Raw genomic sequence first — 18174 nt, 5'->3', positions numbered from 1 at the left:
GAATGGCTAATGGCTATTGGCTAAGCTATGGGGGGCGTTAGGGGTGTTGACGAACAGCTGTTTCTAGATGTCGGCAGTGTCGGCACTCGGCACCGTGCTACACCGTGCACGCGGCACAGTGCTGCTGCGAAAAGTGAGAGACGTCAGTGACGTCACTAGAGTATCTACGATCTACGATTTCATTGGTCGGTGGTCGGTGGTCGGTGGTCGGTGACCAAGCCGCTCGCCGCTAGGGACGCGCCGGACGCGCAACAGTCGTGAACAGTGAGTCGCTACCCATGACGAATACGTGGTCTACGGTCTACGCTCGTGGCTAAGCTGGCTAACCTCAACTTGGCTAACTTGGCTAACTTGGCTTACTTGGCTTACTGATTTCGCAGAACTTTCCGATTGCAAAAGACGGGGCCGGTCTTCTCATTAGGCGATTGATCGATTTATCACGTATAATTTTTTCTGCTTCTTTCGCACATTTTTCCTGTGGAGAAATTTTACGGCAGGTAAATATCGGCAATGTACCCACATTCGTTTTATCTCATTGTATCAGCGGACAGCGAATCTCTATGATAAGTGTATGGTATCGGTATGTAGCGATAGCAAAGTCAACGCGATAACGTTACGGTTGAATGTAGGTATTTTCAAAATTCACTTATAAAATATTAGAACTGTCTTACGTAATATTGACATAAAAAAACCGGCGAAGCGTATTTACACGCATTATGGAGTGTACGGCGAGCGAAGCATCACGAAACATCAGCATCACCGTGGAAGTGGCAAGTGAAATGTCGACTGCCGACGACAGCCTCGCTATTAGTGAGAATAGTAGCGTGGCACCGGTGATAATTGAAGAATTGGACGAAAGTGCCATCAGCTCAATGGACATGGATATAAATGAGTTTGTCGAGGCAAAGGCATTGCAAATAAAAGAGGTGACGGATGTTATTCCAACGTGTCCATTCTCTCTGCCGTGTACGCACAACAAGGATATCGTGGACGCGGAAGATCAGGATACGTCGCTAACTGCCGACGAGGAAGATCGGTTAACGAAACAGTTCTTGAATGGCGAGTTAACATTTAGCGAATATTCCTCAAGGATGGATCAGGATATAGATCTGGAGACGATAGAAAGCGATGCGTCCAGGTATGGCTAAAGGCCTTTCCTCATTTAATCATTTTCACAGTTGATTGTTGATTCGCAAAAATATTACATTTAATTCTACTTTTAGAAGGACCATCGGATTCGATCACGTCGCTGTACAAAAGATCATGGAACCAAAGCCACACAAAGCAAATAACGTGCGTCAGAAGAGGAAAAAGCGCGTTTTGCCGCCAGTTTTGCAAGGACTTATGGGAGAGGCAAATTTAAGATTCGCAAAGGGAGAAGAAGAGTTAGCGGCTCAAATTTGCATGGAGATCATTAGGTAAGTTCTCTCTCTCTCTCACGGTTCTATCGCGTTGTCGTATCACGTAATATACGCTTGGTTAAAATTTTTACATACTCGAGAGCTGCTCGAGTGAGTGCCTTGATCAACATTCTCCACCACGTATTCTTTTAGGCAAGTACCGAGCGCTCCAGAACCGTTTCAGACGTTAGCTATGATATATGAACATGATCAACCGGAGAAGTCGTTGCAATTTGCTTTAATCGCTGCGCATCTTAGCCCGAAAGATGCGGATCAGTGGGTAAGATTAGCTAACTTGTCGTTGGAAAGCGGCGATATGAAGCAAGCGATTACGTGTTACTCTAAAGCGATTCAAGCCAGTCCGAAGGACATAAGTTTATACGAGACGCGAGCGCACCTCCAAGAACAGAACGGAGATAAAAAAGCGTACTTGCGAGGATATACGAAACTGATTCATCAATTGGAAGCCGAAGATGGCGAATATATAATGAAATACGCAAAGATATTAGCCAAACGTTATATGCAAGAGGATAACAATGAACAAGCGCTAGAAGCAGTCGAGACTATTTTTACCAAATGTCCTGATCTCATTACGTTAGAAGAAGTTAATATCATGACTGAATTGCTAATAGCGCTGAAGCAATTTAAGAGATGTTTAGATATATTGGTCAAGTATACAAATATTCAAGTACGGTATAAGAAGAAAGAGGAGGGAGAAAAAGAGACAACGGCCAACGATCCCAAGTCCGAGAAGGAAGAAGAAGAAGAGGAACGTAGTAACGCGAAAGGAAAAGCTACTTTAGCTCCGTCGAGAAGCGAAAATAGTTACGAAATAGAGTCTTGCGACGTACCGGATAATGTGGTTGTCGACTTGAAAGCCAAATTTCTCATAACTCTCATCGAATTGGATTATATTTCGATAGCTGAGAAATTGTTACCTAAATTTTACATGCGCGAGAATCCCGAGATTTCTGGAGATCTCTTTTTAGACGTAGCGGAAGCATTGATGGGCAAGAAGGAATTTCAGCGTGCCCTGGTTTTGTTGGATCCGTTGGTTAAAAGTTCGAATTTTAGCTTGGCCGCAGTTTGGCTGAGGCACGCGGAATGCTGGGTTGGTTGCAACACGTTAGATAAAGCCATAGAATCTTACGAAGCCGTCCGAAGGTTATCGCCGCAGCATTTAGGCGCACGATTAGCTCTAGCCAAACTTTATAAAAAGTCGGAGCATTACGATAAGGCGATACAAGTTCTCTACCAAGATCCCGAATCCGATACATTAGATCCTGATGTTCTGTATCAAAGAACACTACTGCTCTTCAAAGTTGGAAGATACGAGGAATACTTTTCCTCAGGAATGTTACTTTTCTCAAGACATTGCGTTAATATAAGAACGAAGGTCGAATTAAATGCATTGGCACGCGCAACGGGTGTTCGCCAACGGCTCGATAGCCTGCAACTTCGTCGTTTGTCTTGCGGGGAAAGGTTGGAAGATGAAAACGCCCCGACGTTTATCGCTAATGCGAGACCGAGCGAGAAAAATGAATTTCTACTTTTCCTACAAATGTGCAAACTAGCGTGTAAATTAAACAAGTATGGTTTCCTTCAAAGATTATGTTTCACCGCTCTGACGTCAAAGAGATTTAAAAAGAGGAACTCTCATATCATCTTTCTGTGCTTGATTTCTTGCATTCATAATAAGGATTCGTTCTACGGATACAATATCGTACGAGAATTCGTGCGTGTCTGTCAAAGGTCCAACTCGTGGAACTTGTTAAATATAATCATTCAAAGAGCAGAAGATTTGAGGCATAACAGATTTATAATGCGATTACTTGGAAGAGACGTGTTTTCATATTTGCATATTATGCATGCAAACAACTGTCTCGTTTCGGGAACCTACAAGTATGCTCTAAACGGCTATATGTCTCTCTTTAAAGTAGCACCTAGTGCACTGTTAGCCTTGTTAATAGGCGTGACGCAATTACAAATGGCATGTCAAAAGATGTCGGCTAAGAAGAATCAGCTTGTAATTCAAGGTACGCGTGCATGGTATAACATACATATATCTCGCTCAACAATAATATTTGGACAATATTTAGCATACGTTCTTCTTTCTAATTATGTAAGATATATTTTCCTAAAAATTTCCCTTCTGATCTTTATCTTTTTAGCGCTAGCCTTCTTCAAGAAATATATGCAATTACGCGGTAAAGAAGGTCAACAAGAAACTTATTACAATATGGCACGGGCATTTCATCAAATTGGTTTATTACCGTCTGCGATTCACTTCTACAAGTTGGTCCTGAAGGAAGATCCAGGAGATTTAGTCAAACAGCATGCGAATCTTTTGGACCTGAGAAAGGAAGCAGCTTTCAATTTGCATCTCGTCTATCTGCAATCCGAAAACCATCTTCTTGCTAGAATGTGTCTCGAGAATGATATCACGATATGAATACAAAACTGAAATACATTTTGAGTCGTCCAAAAATGTGCTATATTTTATATATATAATTTCTGCTTATTTAATAGATATATGTATACATATGTACGCGCGCGCGCGCGCGCGCGCGTGCGTCAAGTATAGAGAGTGCTGTAAATTTTACAAGATATATAAAACTTTTTTTCTAACAAAACACATGCATGTGTTTATTTTTCAACTTGTATTATGTTTAATCTTACTCGCTCATCGTACACGTCTTCTTCTTTCGAAGGAGGACCGAGGATCCAAACTCCCTTTACAAGACAGTCTCACTTTACGCAATTTACGTTTTTAAGTGCATATATCTTTGCTGTCGCTACATGTGATTATATGTGCGCAACATGGTAATAACAAAGTATATAATTATTTTTTCAGATGACGAAAAGATGACGAAATTCCATCTTTTAAGGGACACCAGGTTAAAATCCAGTCGATTTAAAGATTTTTCTTTAAAGTAGAATAATGACCACTGATTTAGAAGCTAAGATTGAATTTAAACACGTATGTGATACATTGGAAGGTATTGCCAAGGCACATGAAGTAAAAAAGAAAGAGCAAATTTTGCAAACGTTCATCGACGAATGTCGAAATATCGGCGACAAACTGAAAGTAGAATATCCTGAATCGGTACGTTCTATGTTATACATATATGCCATTGTGTTGGATAAAGGACGTGCGTGTAGTTTGATGCAAAAACTAATTCATATTTTTTTTACTCGTGAGAAACTTTTGAGGAAGCTGTCAAAGGTTTTCTGATAAACTATTATAGTCTTTAATTCCAAAGAATAAGAGACGTGATAAAATCTATACTCCATAATATTCTATATTCAAAATTAAAAATTATATCTATATTCTATAATATATTTTATATTTAACGATAAATACGCTTGCGTATTAAAAATTTTAATTTCATTGAATTTTACGTATGTCGCGACATACGTTTAATCGGTTTAATTTTGTCTTAGGATGTATCGCTCTATCCCATATTGAGATTGATTCTACCCAATCTCGAACGACAGCGTGGACCGCATAATTTGAAGCAAGCTTCGCTGGCAAATCTTTACGCTCACGTATACGGTTTTGCACGAAATAGCGACAGTTATAAAAAGTTGGCAAATTACCGGTCAGTATCTCGTAATTGTAATCATTAGATACGCGATGAGACCGTACCGCGGTGATCACCGTGTAAATACCGGAAGAAATTCTCTCAAAGGTGCACGGATCATATTTTAGAGAATGCACGCCGGGCGACGTTGTAGGAAATGATTTCGCTGACCGAGCTTACTACGTATTGGATAAAAAGTTACCTCGACGTGGTACTGGATTCACGATCGCACGGATCAACGCGTTCCTCGACGCTATCTCTGAGAGAAACGTAACGATGCAGCAAAAAGTTGAAACATTTAGAGTACTTTTCCGACAAATTACGGGATTCGAGATGAAATGGCTTACGCGTATCGTCCTTAAAGATTTACGACTTGGCATAGGAACGCAAAGAATACTGCACAGTTCGTACAACTTATTATTCGCTATAACTAACAATAAATAAAATTTATCAACGAAATGATAATGGTATTAGAATATAAGCATGTCGCGGGTCGCATGTCGCATTGGCGGCGCATTGGAAGACTAATCGCGATCCATTTCTCTTTCAAGTCTATCATCCTGACGCGAATGATAAATTTCTTGTAACGAATGACCTGCGCGAGATTTGTAACCAGTTATACGACCCTAAGATCAAATTAAAATGCGGCATACGATTATTTTCGCATTTTAAACCGATGCTCTTGGAGAGATGCAACATTGAGAACATCGGCAAGTTATTTCGGGACAATGACTTGTACTACGTACAAACTAAATACGACGGCGAGAGGTCGCAACTCCATATGAAGGATGGAACGTTTAAATATTTCACGCGTAGAGGATACGATATTACAAATAATTCTGGATACGGAAAAACTGGATCTTCGGGTATGACAACGATGAATATTCCCCAAACTAGATGATAGATTTATGTAGACTGTGTAGAGGAAACTCACTCGCTTGAAATACGTCACTTGCTCGATTCACGTTGCTCAAATCATTATTACGTGCCGCTCGTGGATCGCTATCGACGTCGATTCGATAGGTATTAAAAATCGGCTATACCTCGGCTATACATATACATGTATATCATTATCAAAACTGTATAGTATAGGCTTAGTAGGATTAATATTTCTGATATTTCGATAGGTTTCTTAACCGCGGTATTTACGCGATGTTTGAATCCGACGTGTCATTCTTTTATATTGGATGGAGAATTGATGGCTTGGCATAAAGAGAAAAGAATATTTGGTACAAAAGGTATGAATCTCGACGTCAAACATTTGTCGGCAAGTAGTCGTCACCAGCCGTGTTTCGTCGCGTTTGACGTGATTCTCCACAATAACGTCTTGCTTGTTGATACACCTTATAAAGAGAGATTAAAACTTCTCAACGATATATTCACCGAAGAGGAAGGTTCTCTAATTGTATGTCGATCTACTTTAATTTCAAACAGGTAAAATATTACGGAAGCACACCGATAATGTGTTATACAATAAGATTATTCTAAATGGTATGTAAATTGGATATCATGGAACAATTTTTTAAGAAATAAATTTGATTAATTATTATGACTTTTATCGCAAGGGAGGAATTGATAGAGACATTCAATACATGCCTTCGGAATAACGAGGAAGGACTTGTCGTAAAGAAATACAATATGAAATATAAACCAAATATCCGAGATGGCAGCGGTTGTTATAAGATTAAAGCAGAGGTAAACGTTTTGTTTTATTACAGCATTGTTTATACCGTTACGTTGAGTTTTTGAAAAAAAAATTAATTTACCGCGGAAAGGAAAGAGATGCGTGTTTAGAAAATAAAACATTTAAAATCTACGACACATATCCATATTGTTTTGTCTATTGTTTTCAACCAAAATGTATGCATCTGTGCGGTCAACCGTAATAATGATATGGACAAAATTCGAAAGTAACACGCAAGTGAATCAAGATATATTGTATTACAGTATTCCGACAATTTAGTACAAGATATAGACCTCATCATACTCGGCGGTTATTACGGGGAGGGCAAATATACAGGAATAATTAAAAGCTTTATGATGGGCGTTGCCGTTCCAGCGAACAACGAAGGAGAAAATCCGTCGCAATTTCTCTCTATCGTATCCGTAAGCACTGGAATAAAAGATGAAACGTTGCGTCATCTTCAAACAAAACTTACGCCATATTGGATCAAGGAACATCCTGAAAATATCATAGGCCCCAAGGTAAACATTACGTATCACGTATTATTTTAGGCGAATATATTAGGGGAACGTATGTTTCTCACGATTTATTACTTACGTATCTACTATTTGATTCGATACATCATACTTAATACACACAGACTTGAAATTAAATTTATATATTACTCGTTATATTATTATGTTATTTACGCACTATAATAATGTATTATATATTTACGCGTCTTATGTAGATCTGTCACGTATATTCCTTACAGGGAAATCAGCCAGATGTATGGATTCATCCAGAACATTCCATAATTTTAACGATACGAGCGACCGAGATGGTACGCAGTAACGACTATCCAACAGGGTACAGTTTACGATTTCCTAGAGTTGTGAATGTGAGGACAGATAAGCCATGGTACAGTCCATGTACTACTGTCGAACTCTTATCGTTGATCAAAGTATGTAAATGTCGCTATATGATAAATTATGCGACGTTACGAAAATAGCTATTGTGACTTACTTATAATTTACAATAATCTCATTATTATAGGATGGGGGAATGATTCAGAAGTTAACCAAGCGGGAAGCCACTTTGTATGATATCGACCAAGTACCGGTCTCTAAATTACAAAAGACAAGACAGAGTCGAAGTAAATCACGTGAACATGACATGTACAACAAGCGAGTAGTACCACTCACGCGACTATTAGACAGAAAAGAAATTTGTGTGATTAATGGCACCGATGAATTACCGAAAGAGCAGATTGAAGAAATACTGCAGCAGCATAGCGCAAAAATTGTTCAGAATCCCATGAATACAACTTTCTGCGTGATAGTAGGCAATAATAGAACGGTAGGAAATATATATAATATCTATTTTTTTCTGCTATGTTATCGTGCAACTCAAATTTAAATACATCCAATAGTTATCGAACTAATAGAACAAATTATGTGCAAACTACTTTTTCAGATACGAGGGAAGGAAGTAATAAACAGTCAAAAATACGATGTTGTAACTTTGGACTGGTTTAAACGTGTCACCAATCAATCCGACTGGGCTTCGTTAGACAGTTTTTTACCGTGGGAATTGTTATGCAGTCGGGACAGTACTAGACACAAAGTTGCAGAAAATTATGACGAATATTACGACAATTTTTTTGTTGACGCAGATGAAGAAAGTTTAAAGCGTTCACTCGGCAAGATGACGATTTTGGAGGTACTTGAAATTATTTATTTCTAATGAACGTTTATTACTAAATATATATATAAATTATCGCACTAATCTACGTGTACAAATTATTTAGCTTGCGGACAACCAGTTTACCAGTGAGCAGGAAAAAGAGATGGACAAGGAATTATTCGAGAGTACATCGCCTTATTCGCTGTTTAGAGATATAATTGGATTCTTTGCGAATCGATCGTGTTCTGCTAAATTTAAATTCCGTTTCATGTCAGGTACAGTTAAAGACAACATTGATGATTCCGTTACGCATGCGTTTGTAGAAGACACAAGCGAGACGAGCACTATTGTGAGAAACGTGAATGCACATGAGCAAACATCTATAAAAATTGTCAAATGTAAATGGATCGAGGAATGTTTCCAAAATGGCCGAATATGTGAAATTACAGATTATCTGATTGATTATTAAAGATGTATATTGGTATCTGAGATGTGTGATAAAAAAAACAAATATAGCAAAAGTTTCACAACTTGAAGAAATGTTACATGTGTATTTTCGACGGAAACTTGCGATATATTCATAGGATCGTTTTAACTCACATTTTCGTAAAGCACTGAGAAACTAGGTACTAGACGGAGTGACAGTCGGACAGTTTGCTCATTTAACATCTTCTCGTTTCGAAATATTTCTTCTCGACTCGCGGCTAGGAGCCGCTACCCTTGCCCATCCTCGTTTTATTTCATCGGAATGCGCGCAAAATACGAAAGGGACGCAGCTGCGCGACGTTCCCCTTACAAAGCCTGCCATTCAGTGAGTTCTCGCATAGATTAACGTCGCGAGAAGAGATCGCGGAAAGACTCGAGGTGCATACATTGAAAAGTTATCAACGAAATTTTATATTTCCATTGATATTTCATCTGTAATCTTCAATTTCTTTACTATTTTCAGCCTCTAGATTTTGATTTCAACAATCATCGTTTTAAGAATTATAATTTTGAATTGGCGTAAAAGAGAAACATAAAACATAAAAAGGAAGGACTCTGCGGGTGTTGATGTAAAACAAAATTCTGTGATGTAAAACGAATAATCTTTGAAAAAAAAAACTCCCCGATTAACTAATATGAGAAAGAAAAAGAGGGGGAGGAGAAAGGGGAATGAATATTTTATATTTCGTTGACATCAACGAGATATTGATACCTAAATAAACATTCTAATTCATATGCGGTTGATGAAAATATATTAAATATGTATATATTACACACACATCGTGCGGTCAAGCCAAGCGGCCATCTCGTTAGCAACGAGGAGGTGTCTCGTGTCTACGAGGTCAGTATAAATAATATACGAATATGACTGACGTTCTGCCCGCGCAGGATCTACTTATAGACTCTTCACCTACAGATGGGACGCGTATTAATCGAGTTTCGGATTTTCGGAGCGTGCGACCAGGCATGTCACTCTCCTACAGTATGCCGAATTTATTCATAGAATTTCTCGCAGCTTACTCGCTAACTTGCCAATTATATACATAAAGATACACGTAACTGTTGCTATCTATTATGCATAATAGCACGATTATGGATAATGGCTCAACGACTACTAATTTGTGTCTCTACGCCTCAGATCGTTGACACGTACAATTCGACAGATTACTAATTGAAACATACACGACGGAATTCCTCTATTCGACTATACATAGTTTAACGCGCCTTTTGCTCAAAAGTTACGACACACGTTTCAAAACTCGCATATACAAATACACGTAAATATAAAATACACGTGTCTTTTAAGTAATTTCAACTAGTGAAGTCTTGCGTGTAATTGAGGCAAGTACGTGACACATTTTTTTTTCTTTTATACAAGTCATTTGTAGCAAAAAATGTGTGAGACGTGCGTCTTCGTCAGTTTAAACTTTAAACTTTTGTATCTTGCTTTTGTATGTATATATATAGATATATTATATATATTTCGATTCCATCTACAAATTCTCTTTACGCTTTTATTATTTGACACATTGACGATTAGTGAATCAATCATCAGGGAATAATTTTGAAGAAAAGCCATTCTAGATAAGAGGTCATCTTTTCTTCAGAAAGTAATACTCCCTAGCAAAGGGCTGTCGCACGTTATCGCGTTTCTCTTAGCAAGAATTTCTTCTGGTGCAATAATGACTTTTCGGACGAGACTTCTTATGCTTAACAAGATTATTTGAAACCGCCGGTGCCACATCGTCGTCCTGCGTCCTAATATATAATAGAGAATTACTATTCACACACGCACACACGCGCACGCACGCACACACACACACACACACACACACACACACACACACACACACACACATATATATATATATATATATATATATATATATATATCATGTATGAGAATATGAAATTAAGAATATCTTATGTTAAAACATAAACATTTATTCTCTGCCTAATGCAAATTAACTGCAGGAAACTCACACTGGCGCACTGGCTTGTTGCATCCACATAGGTAACGTTTACTTTGCATCCTGCATTGAGTAAAAAGATACAAATAACAGTATTATTTTTTTAAAATAATCGTAGAATCATTTTGTTTATTTTCTTGTATTAGGATTTTCAAAGGATTTTCAAAGTCTCCAAGAATAAATAAACTGAGCAAACTAGTGACGAAGAAGAAACCTTTAAAAAGCTGATACGTCGGTTTAAAATATACTTGGTTCGGTTGATACAGATATATTTTTAAGACTTTACTCTTCCATCTAAATTATCCATATTTCTCTTTAACGCTAAACTATAGACACACAGGAAGTAACGCTCTTTCAATTTGAGTAAACGTCTCTCGCTAAGATATATCTTATCCACTTACCCTTTCGCACATTTGCATCTACTCGGCCATTTAATGTATTAAGAATTAGTACTGCTCGCGTTACATCGATTTTGACACGTATCGTGATATCGCCGGTCATACGAAGCATGATCCTTTTGTGATTTTCGCAATCTCGATAGATACGCTTGTGTGTGTGTGTGTGTGTGCGCGCGCGTGTCAGCGCGCTTATATTTCTTTCATTTATTATTACTTTCTAGATTAGTGAATAGTGAGATACTATATATATATATATTCCGTGAAAGAAGGAAAAAATTTCTATACTATATACTTAATGAAATAAAAACTTTAGAAAAACGTGCGCGTATAACCAATGTGTGTGACTCACTTTTCGTTTTTCTCCCTTAGTAATTTTCTCATTCTAATGTCGCACACGCAACTTTTTTTCTCACTGTTGGATAAAAATTATTGCAAGATTACTTTCAACATCACTATTCCTCGTTTTGATTCGGCCTACACGTTGAAAATTCTCTCTCTCTCTCTCTCTCTTACTTTTTTTTCAAGAAACTGACATAAAGAAATAATAGCCCGGTAAATCCGATAATAAACTTTCCAAGATACCAAGTGAGATTGGTCGTGCAATTCGGCATCGTGAGTATCTCGGTTCGGAATTCCGTGTCAACAGCTTAATTTGCTCGATACGATTCAATATTTAGATAAGATTGTTTAGGCTCTTTATTCCCTTGCAATTTAAAATCCACGTTGTGGGAAACACGCGTACAAATATACGAAAACAAATGACAATTTCGTCTTTTAAGGCGTGTCAAAAACCTTAAAAAAAGCTAAAGGCTACAGGCGCTATCTATTATAGTTTATTCGTTATTCGTAAATTAACGATACATTTGCGTATTCTTTTGATATATCGACGGGCAATCCGGCAATGGTATGTATATTAGACCTATATGTATAGTACATACATATATGTGCCAGTTGTGTGTAACACGTCACGTCAAAGTAAATTTGATGCCAAAAGGCTATCGGCGTGTCTCGCATATCCCTTTATCTTTTCAACTTTTTAGCCGACAATGAGAAACGGATTAAGAATTGGTTAAGTCATATAATTAAACGTAATATAATCTTAAAATTGTATAATGTGTACTATAGAAGAATAAAAAAACTTTCGATCGATAGATTCCTTAATTATTTTGTGCGTGATGTAGTCCTTTTATTCTTAAGGGCCTGAGCAGAATGGCTGACTTATAATTTTAAGACAATGTTTTATGCTTTAAATGTTTAAATCTTTGTTTTTAGTAACGCACAATAATGTCTTGTGTCTCAAGTCTTAAACGAGTGTACCAAGTGTCAACATTTGTAAGACTTGAGACACAAAAAACAAAGATTTAAAACATAAAACATTGTCTTGAAATTATAAGGCAGTCATTCTGCTCAGGTCCCAAGGAATAAGCGTAAGACAGTTTATCGTCTCAGCCATTCCTCAGCTTAATTCTTCGTGGCCCCATCGTGCGACTAAGGCGAGAAAGATGTTGAATGACCTGTCAACATATTTGCCGTCTTGACAACACCCTTAGGCAGACGTGCTCATGAGAGGAGGAGAAAAGAAAAAGTGTCCAAAATGACACTCCTTCGGCGTTCCACGCTCATTAGGATAAATTCTTCGGTACGTGTCACGCGTGCCTAATACTGTCTGCTACGTGTATGTGTGTGTTTGCATGCGAGAGAGTGACATATGTAAATTTAAACTTGTCTAACACCGCATGAATTTAGAAGAGCAAAAAATTCTCCGTAGAAAAAAATATGCTACACATGACTTTTCATCACTCAACTTGTAGTGTAGAATGTCATGAATACACAAACCACACACGCACGCCCACAAAACATAATAAGTTAAAATATCGCATAATTATACATATATCGTCTTAATTGATCGAGAAAAGAATAATTAATTTAAAAAATAGCGAAAGCAATGGAGTCTTTCGCGTAATATTGTTCGTGTGTAATATAATATATAATATAATATATAACGCACATCTCTTGAATCCCCAGAATTTTCGAGCGTGCTCAACTTGGAAACTTTACGAATATATATATAAACAGTATTTCCTTGCGATTTTCTCCTTAATAAAAGTGAAAATTACTATAATGTTTAATTATTGTACGATATATATTTACTATTGCCGGCAACAATGAGCAGTGTCGTACTTAGTCAATATAATAGCGTGATTCCTTTCGTTGCCTTGTTCACGGATCGTGTTATGCACCGCAAAAATAGAAGACGGACAATCTCTCTCTACTAACAACGTTGTGCGCCAGCAGCTGCAACCATATGGCATTCTTTCTGTGATCTTGCTCTAAGAGCTCGTTAATACGATCCTCTCGGATGTTGCCAACACACAGTTAATATTAGTTTCGAGTATGTTTTCTCAATGTATGAGTGACACCGCGCGGACTCTTCCTCGATAACCGCCTGGTTAACATCCTGCGTACAACGTTATTTCTGAAAGGATATCGCATCGGCCTGTGCGTATCTAGTATTTCAATGGCACCGCTCTCCTTTCTTCTTTACACGTACAAGATAAATTTCGTTGAAAAATTTTTATCACATTATCCACTAGAATTAGATAACAACAGGAAGAATATAAGAATGAAATAATATATGGATATAGGATATCGTATATTCGTATAGGAACAAGCGCAAATTGGATTGAATTTTAAAGTTTGTCTTTTAGAGAAGAGATATATTCAAGAACGAGAGATATCAAACGTTCTCCAAGCGACCGGGAGTGATAACACGTGAATTAAAAATTAATGTATAGGCTGTTAATCTATAACTAATTAACATTTGTACTCCATTGATCTATTATACGATAATAGATACGAGAAATTTAAACTTGGTCCTATGCGCGGGCACACGTACAGTACAGATGAGTCTCTGTGTTTGTGTGTGTGTGTGTGTGTGTGTGTGTGTGTGTGTGTGTGTGTGTATATATATACACATGTCAGCCTTCGTACCTGACAATGTATCGATACGTTTCCATTGCGTTTCCGTGCAAGCTATAATCAAAGAAGCTATACCGTTAACGAAGGATTTTTCTTTCGTAGAGCTGCTCGTAACAAAAACGTCAAGAGAAACATGGTGATCCATTGGTTCGCAGCTGACGAAAGCGGCGGAGTTTCCTGAGCTTTCGAGCCAATGGGGATACGTCGGCTTGCTAAAAATATATTTTGAATCAGTAGGAGGAGATGGGACGACACCTCCTTCGCGAAAGACAAGAAATATTCTTACGAGTACGTATCTCCTGCTCGAGCAAGACTCGAGGGTAATTCAGCAACGTAACTCTGTCAACGTATTTAAGAAGAGTCGAACGGACAACAAGCTCAGCATTACAGAGAAAAATATTACAAAGACAAGGAAAGGCACATTTTTAGACAAGTTTTATCAAAACGATGGAAAAGAAATGTGAAAATAAAAAGGAAGTAACTTTTCGCACATATATAAAAAACGTATGATGTGTGCAAAGTTTATTGTGTAACTTGAAAACTGAAGCGACCATCAGTATTGCGTGCGACGAAGTCTACGCACAGAATACTTGAAATACGACTTATCCAAGAAGACAAAGAGTTTTTAAATTTAACAATAAGCGAATCTGTGAGACTTGTTGGACGTGCCAATTATCATATGCTACGAGATGCACAATTGCGTACACTGTGGAACAAATGTGTTTAATGTCGGCCGCATATCAAGTAATCAGAAAATAATTTTTTTCGTAATTAATGATCAAACAATTTGGGATTTGATGTATTCCATCGATTAAATATAATACATATATATATATGTGTGTGTGTGTGTGTGCCATTCTTTCTCTCTCGCTCTCTCTCTCTCTCCCTCAAGATAATATCGAAATCAGGATGAAAACTGGCGGAAGTACTTCGAGTCGTTTGAATACAAACGTGGAGCAACGTTTGAGAAGTCCAAAGTGCGCGAGATGTCGAAACCACGGTGTAATATCTGGCTTAAAAGGTCACAAGAGATCCTGTGCGTGGAAAGATTGCCGATGTCCTTGTTGCCTTCTAGTCGTCGAAAGGCAGCGAGTGATGGCAGCGCAAGTTGCTCTACGTAGGCAACAACAAGCGCAAGGCGACAGTCTTTTGTCTTCGGTAAATAAAATATCAGCGGACCCTGTATGTCCTTATCCCTACGCTAAAGCGAAATACGACGAATCTGTCTGCGGTAGAAGATCCAAGAATTTTCAAAGGCATCATTTACATTTCACGCAGACGAGTATCAGCGTGACGCAGGGTTTCTATGGATTAAATACTGTACATAGTTTACCTGGCGCATGTGAGTACTTGCAATCCTGTACAATCCCTTCGCTTTATCGCAAAAATAAATTATTCATAAATATATTTTATATAGGTCTATATAAAATATAGGTCTATATATATATAGACCTTTACGTCGGACATCGTACATACATACATATCATCATATTTGACACATGTTTCTGAATTTTTTATTAGCAAAAATCTTAGGCAACTGATTATGAAGAGATTTAATATAATAAACGTAAGGGAGTCTCGAAAATATTTCGATCCATTGGCATGAAATGTGTATGATATGTCCACGTTCTATATTATTCAATTTTTCGCTTTTCCCACTTTTGCGAGTGTACTCTCGCAACTAATAATACATTTTTGAAAAATTGCCTTGTTATTGATGTATAGCTGACCGATATATAAAATTAAATCAATATAATCATGTATGTACCGTACAGAGCACACATAGCCATAGACAAAATTGTTAGGCACCCTTGTTTTTACTGAATATCTTGGAATGAATGAGTTTTCCGTTTATTTGTGATTAATACGGGCGCGATTATTTCCATTTCACAAGCACGTGCTAGACTTTTTTGTCCGTAGACCGTATTAATCAAAATCGAACGACGGAGTAAACAGTTTTCTGAACAATATATTGCTGTTTCCCTAAGAGAAATAACGGACTTTGTACCTCACGTGTTTGTACCTAAAATCATTTACAAGGCCAATAGGATGAAAACAATAAAAAGCTTTACGCTCATTCAGTTCCAAAATATTCAGAAGAAAAAATGGTGCCTAATAATTTTGTCGGTATATATTTACTGCATATTTAATATATATAGTAGTCAATGCCCAACGTTTACTTACAAAAGACTGTTTGTTTGCACATTTCAGTATCAGCACATCCGCGTTTATTGAGCACTTTGTCTTCTCTGGGATGCGATCAAAAACAAGAAGATAAATCCACACTAAAGATACAATCTTTCCATTCTGCATATCCGGCAATGGTTCCGTGGTTCAATGAGGTAACGCAATCGTACATATCGAATGGGGACTTGAACAATTTTATTTCCACGAGAGATTTGCGGAACTCCCCTACTACAACCAATAAACCTTGTTTAGAAAAGAAAGCGCCAATTTCCTTCAGCGTGGAATCTATTATCGGTACGAAATGATGTCCCAAATATCCATGTTTTAATCGTTTGAGTACCAGCGAGTTATCACTTGATTTTCTGAGAATTGCCAATGATATCACAATAATCGCAGTACAATCATAGCGGATACCTATGTACCTATCCAACGTCCGATAGTCTAATGTAACTGTCGCACTTATCTTTCAACAATATTGGAGCAACAGCAGGATATGCAGTAAATGACAATGCTATTTTTGAGTGGAAAATTGAGGAATGAAATATCGTTCATACTCGTTGGCGTTCAAACGATTAATCTCTCAATAAAATGAATAATCTTATATATGTACAAATAGAACATACAAGTCAAGTAGAAACTTTTATAAAAATCATACTACGTATTCATTATGCGAATCATAAAACTTCTGAAGAGTCATTAATCGGCTCTTCAGAATATTATATAATAATATAATAAGGTATATCTCACTTTCGTTGGCTGTATATTCCAGAAAAAAAAATATTAACAATGCTTACATACAATTTATTGTTTTATACATGAATATACCACAATTCGTGTTTAATGTTAAACGTTATAGGTAGCAAACGTATTTAATATATTTATCTAGCAATAACAATATAAAATCGTCCCCGTTGTATATGTTTCTGTACGTTCCTTTATTAATTCTCCAATATTTAACGTAGCAAAGCCAAACATTATCATTCTGCGATGTACTATAATCAAATCATCAATAAGTCATCACGTTACTCAATATCGCGATAGATATATATTACTTTTCAAGGCACAGACATGATACTATTTGTTAGTTACTTTCGAGTATTTTACTGCAACGTTTCATGTATACATCCATTTCAGAAAAATCGGACAAAGTATTATAAACGATTTCATAAAGAATGCATGGCCATTGCTTCTCTAGAACCTGTAACTTGTGTATAGCGTTTATAGTAAGATTGATTAAATTTAGCAAGTGTACCTTCCCTTTGTGTCTCCAGATAAGGTCTTCCTGTAAGCAAAGTGTAGTGCGTATATCATTATTTACACCGTAGCTTACACGTTAGCGTAAAACATCTTGGCGTAAAATATAGTAACCGTTTATTTCGATTTTTATTACCTGCGTTACATTTCCCTTTCTCCATTGTAATGCCTCCTTTGCAACAACACTTCGAAGTGCCGGGTCGCAGTTGAATAGAAATTGTTTGGCAGTAATTTGTTCCCCGCTTTGTCTCTGCACTTTCTCTAAATGAAGTCTTTGTAACAAAGGTTGTAATAAAGAATCTGGCAGTGAACACATTACTATATCTACAAGACCGGTATATTCTTGATTTGCAAGTTCCACATCTTCAGCTGTAATCTAGAAAAATATTGAATTTCTAATTGTAAAGGACATATAATTCACTTTTACGATTCTCCCCAAAAAAGGGGGGAGGGAGAAAGAAAAAAGAAAGAGGAAAAATCGATTAGACAGTTAAACAGAAGTGATTAACGTACATTTTTGGTGTGTGTGTGTGTGTGTGTGTGTGTGTGTGTGTGTGTGTGTGTGTG

At 37.3% G+C, this 18174-nt stretch overlaps 4 protein-coding genes across 7 annotated transcripts in view; 3 read left to right on the top strand and 1 right to left on the bottom strand.

Annotated features, from left to right (window-relative positions):
- The first annotated feature begins 271 nt into the window (after positions 1-271).
- LOC112465830 (DNA ligase 4) lies at positions 272-9368 on the top strand. Its single transcript, XM_025033584.1, has 13 exons — positions 272-497; positions 4255-4506; positions 4845-5002; positions 5113-5387; positions 5536-5850; positions 6112-6418; positions 6550-6679; positions 6932-7189; positions 7423-7611; positions 7704-8006; positions 8124-8369; positions 8458-9197; positions 9283-9368. Exons 2-12 carry the CDS (start codon positions 4342-4344, stop codon positions 8800-8802), a joined length of 2691 nt encoding a protein of 896 aa, XP_024889352.1. The 5' UTR covers positions 272-497; positions 4255-4341; the 3' UTR covers positions 8803-9197; positions 9283-9368.
- On the top strand, positions 717-3973 carry LOC112465829 (general transcription factor 3C polypeptide 3). The gene is made up of 4 exons (XM_025033583.1): positions 717-1138; positions 1224-1418; positions 1554-3436; positions 3572-3973. Exons 1-4 carry the CDS (start codon positions 717-719, stop codon positions 3850-3852), a joined length of 2781 nt encoding a protein of 926 aa, XP_024889351.1. The 3' UTR covers positions 3853-3973.
- Positions 9369-9593: 225 nt separating the features above from the next.
- On the top strand, positions 9594-17043 carry LOC112465831 (doublesex- and mab-3-related transcription factor 1-like). 3 transcript variants are annotated; one of them, XM_025033587.1, is made up of 4 exons: positions 9594-9660; positions 14269-14910; positions 15059-15508; positions 16378-17043. In XM_025033587.1, the coding sequence occupies exons 2-4, from the start codon at positions 14856-14858 to the stop codon at positions 16656-16658; spliced, it is 786 nt and encodes a 261-aa protein (XP_024889355.1). In that variant the 5' UTR covers positions 9594-9660; positions 14269-14855; the 3' UTR covers positions 16659-17043. The 3 variants fall into 3 exon arrangements, with proteins under 3 accessions (XP_024889355.1, XP_024889353.1, XP_024889354.1); XM_025033585.1 differs by having other exon boundaries at positions 14269-15508; XM_025033586.1 differs by lacking the exon at positions 9594-9660 and adding an exon at positions 12577-12826 and having other exon boundaries at positions 14269-15508.
- A 90-nt stretch (positions 17044-17133) lies between these two features.
- LOC112465828 (leucine-rich repeat-containing protein 49) overlaps positions 17134-18174 on the bottom strand; it is a 4895-nt gene continuing 3854 nt past the window's right edge. For both annotated transcript variants that reach the window (XM_025033580.1, XM_025033582.1), the window contains 2 exons: positions 17744-17983; positions 17134-17635 (listed from right to left, as the gene is read on the bottom strand). In XM_025033580.1, coding sequence (XP_024889348.1) covers positions 17435-17635; positions 17744-17983 — 441 coding nt within the window. In that variant the 3' untranslated portion in view covers positions 17134-17434. The remainder of the gene's footprint in view (positions 17636-17743; positions 17984-18174) is intronic.

Source organism: Temnothorax curvispinosus, unplaced genomic scaffold, assembly GCF_003070985.1.
Source record: "Temnothorax curvispinosus isolate PA1 unplaced genomic scaffold, ASM307098v1 QBEX01015530.1, whole genome shotgun sequence".
In the NCBI taxonomy this organism is placed as follows: Eukaryota; Metazoa; Arthropoda; class Insecta; order Hymenoptera; family Formicidae; genus Temnothorax; species Temnothorax curvispinosus.
The sequence above is the reverse complement of the archived record's forward strand: the minus strand, read 5'-3'. Positions and strand labels throughout refer to the sequence as shown.

Coding starts and splice junctions, on each gene's coding strand:
- LOC112465829 (XM_025033583.1), top strand. CDS start 717: ATGGAGTGTACGGCGAGCGAAGCATCACGAAACATCAGCATCACCGTG. Junction 1,419..1,553: donor ATTTGCATGGAGATCATTAG/GTAAGTTCTCTC, acceptor GTATTCTTTTAG/GCAAGTACCGAGCGCTCCAG. Junction 3,437..3,571: donor GAATCAGCTTGTAATTCAAG/GTACGCGTGCAT, acceptor TTATCTTTTTAG/CGCTAGCCTTCTTCAAGAAA.
- LOC112465830 (XM_025033584.1), top strand. CDS start 4,342: ATGACCACTGATTTAGAAGCTAAGATTGAATTTAAACACGTATGTGAT. Junction 5,851..6,111: donor CGGAAAAACTGGATCTTCGG/GTATGACAACGA, acceptor ATATTTCGATAG/GTTTCTTAACCGCGGTATTT. Junction 8,007..8,123: donor TAGTAGGCAATAATAGAACG/GTAGGAAATATA, acceptor CTACTTTTTCAG/ATACGAGGGAAGGAAGTAAT.
- LOC112465831 (XM_025033585.1), top strand. CDS start 15,001: ATGTGTGTGTGTGTGTGTGCCATTCTTTCTCTCTCGCTCTCTCTCTCT. Junction 15,509..16,377: donor ACATAGTTTACCTGGCGCAT/GTGAGTACTTGC, acceptor TGCACATTTCAG/TATCAGCACATCCGCGTTTA.